General features: G+C 38.8%; 1 protein-coding gene across 1 annotated transcript in view; it reads left to right on the forward strand.

Annotated features, from left to right (window-relative positions):
• MTBP (MDM2 binding protein) overlaps positions 1–1,548 on the forward strand; it is a 133,236-nt gene extending 131,688 nt beyond the window's left edge. The window contains exon 23 of the mRNA XM_019528112.1: positions 878–1,548. Within this exon, the coding sequence (XP_019383657.1) occupies positions 878–916 (39 nt within the window). The 3' untranslated portion in view covers positions 917–1,548. The remainder of the gene's footprint in view (positions 1–877) is intronic.
• Positions 1,549–2,206: the final 658 nt, after the last annotated feature.

The raw sequence follows: 2,206 nt of genomic DNA on the forward strand, positions 1-2,206 counted from the left end.
ACCATGGACTCCTCCCACCTCCCCCCAGCATGCTGGATCTAGTGCCCACTCTAGCTGCTCTGGGACTGTGCCACATGCAACACCTACCCTAGACTGGCCAGAGCAGGTGCCAGATCTGGCATGTGTGGAGAAGGATAGGGTAGTGAGGGAGGCAGCAGATCTGTGGGATACACACTGCCCGGTCAGAGCGGGTGCTGGATCCAGCATGCACGGGGGTGCCCAGCCTGGCCCTGTGTAGGTGCTAAGTGCAGCACTGGTTCTCGAGTGGGAGCTGCATGCAGTGTGCCTCCCAGGCCCTTTGCGCAGGGCAGCTCCAGCTCATGGGGTCAGCTTGAGACCCAGGAGCCAGATGATGGGGCTCCATGGGCTGTATCTTTGACACCCCTAATGGACTCGCATTGACTGATGGTCTGAATGGCCCCTCTGCCTGGGGAATTGCAACAGATGTAGCTATAGCACCAACAATGAAGCTGTAGTATCAACAGTGAAATTAGTATGTATTCTTGCCATTTGTGGGTTTTTTGCATTTGAAAAGTAGGAAATGGCATTATTTTGAAGGTAGGCACCAGTTATTTAGAATTGGGAGCATTCTGCTAACATGGAGAAATTATGGTACATTAAGTCATTTTGGGGGTCTAAAAATGTCTTTTTGTAGATACAAGGCACGCCTTAGCATTACAAATGCAGTTATACAATAATATCCATGTCTGCTTTATCTACTTGTTGATATCTCCTTGAAAAATGAAGCCTCCTTTAAATCTTGTGGCAAAGTAAGCTTTTTCAGTTACATTTATCTGACCTAGAATATTCCAAATGTCATTTTTGAGCAAAATTAAACCATACATTGGAAAACATGGCTTCTTCTTTATTTTATTAGGTGATCGAATGGGTTTTGGAAAAGGCTAACAAACAGTGATGCAGAATCATTCCGTATAAATACCGTTCACATGCTGCCCACAAACGTCACAGATAAAGCACAACACGTTACAATAACAGTGTGAAGGCAGGTAACATGTATGCACCAAAAACCTAAAAGGCTGAGTAGAAATAATTAGGTAGACTTAATTCCCAAGTTCGGGAGTATATTGCAGCACGGAAATTTTATATGCAAAGATTTTATTTTTAAAAATCTGTAAGGTAGTTTTTTATACTACATGCATATTTATTAGATGCTTGTAAAAAGGAATGAAACTTAGGTTTTGGTGAACAATTCTAGATGTGGTGTGTTGTTTTTTATTATTTGGGATGAATAACTGATGCCAAATGTAAATATAGTAACAGAACCATTTTATTATTTTTGCACAATGTTCAAGGAAGATATTTGTTCTGTTTACAACTACTTTTTGTTCAACAAAGCTGTTAACCTGAAAGGTTTACAATGCAATAAAACTGCTATCACATTTTATAGCACAGCTAGCTATAATTTCATATTTCTTCTGCAATTGAAATACAAATGTGATTAAGACTGAAGGCACAATAACCCTTCCAAGTTGTATCAAAAGTTGTAAAGACTATTAGTTTTGAATAAAGCCCCAAATCAAACATGCAGCTTATAGCAGTTATTTTATGGTTTTCATACTTCTTTGAAGGCTGACACACATTCTCCAAATTTGTCCAGGATGAAATGGAATGCAAGGAAAGGAGCTTTCAATAAAATGGCTTACAAAAGCTTCATTGGGAATAAGGCTGCTCATGCTTAGGCTTTAAATCCCATGTGTTTTCAGTATACTTTCTCATTTTGCATGTTACAAGAGAAACATTTTTTTATTGAGAATAATGCTGTATTTAAAATGAATTTCTAGAACAGCATTGACAAAGATGCATTTTCACATTAAAAGGCAATACTGTGCCATTGGTCTTGAAAGAGCCATGAAACAAAGCAGTGACTTACCTGACAGTTTTGTTCCTGTGTTTCAGTTGCCCTAAACATTCAATTCATTTTATTTTTGAAGGAGGAGTATGCAGGAGTTTGATTTTTCTACTGCATTACATTGGTATAATCCTCAAGATACGCATTCAGTTACAGCAACATAAAGGTGCCTTTTACCTCAGTAATTATAATTGTAGTAGATGCAGTCTCATAAGTATAAAATGAGTTTACACTGGTATGGCAAGCACTTGAGGGGAAGAGGCAACAGGTGATAATAGTATAAGGCAAATTTATATTCTTATAACTCCATATACCTGAGGAGTTGCATCATTTTAA

The sequence above is a fragment of the Gavialis gangeticus genome, unplaced genomic scaffold (genome assembly GCF_001723915.1).
Source record: "Gavialis gangeticus isolate Ggan-Ray unplaced genomic scaffold, GavGan_comp1, whole genome shotgun sequence".
Taxonomy (NCBI): Eukaryota; Metazoa; Chordata; order Crocodylia; family Gavialidae; genus Gavialis; species Gavialis gangeticus.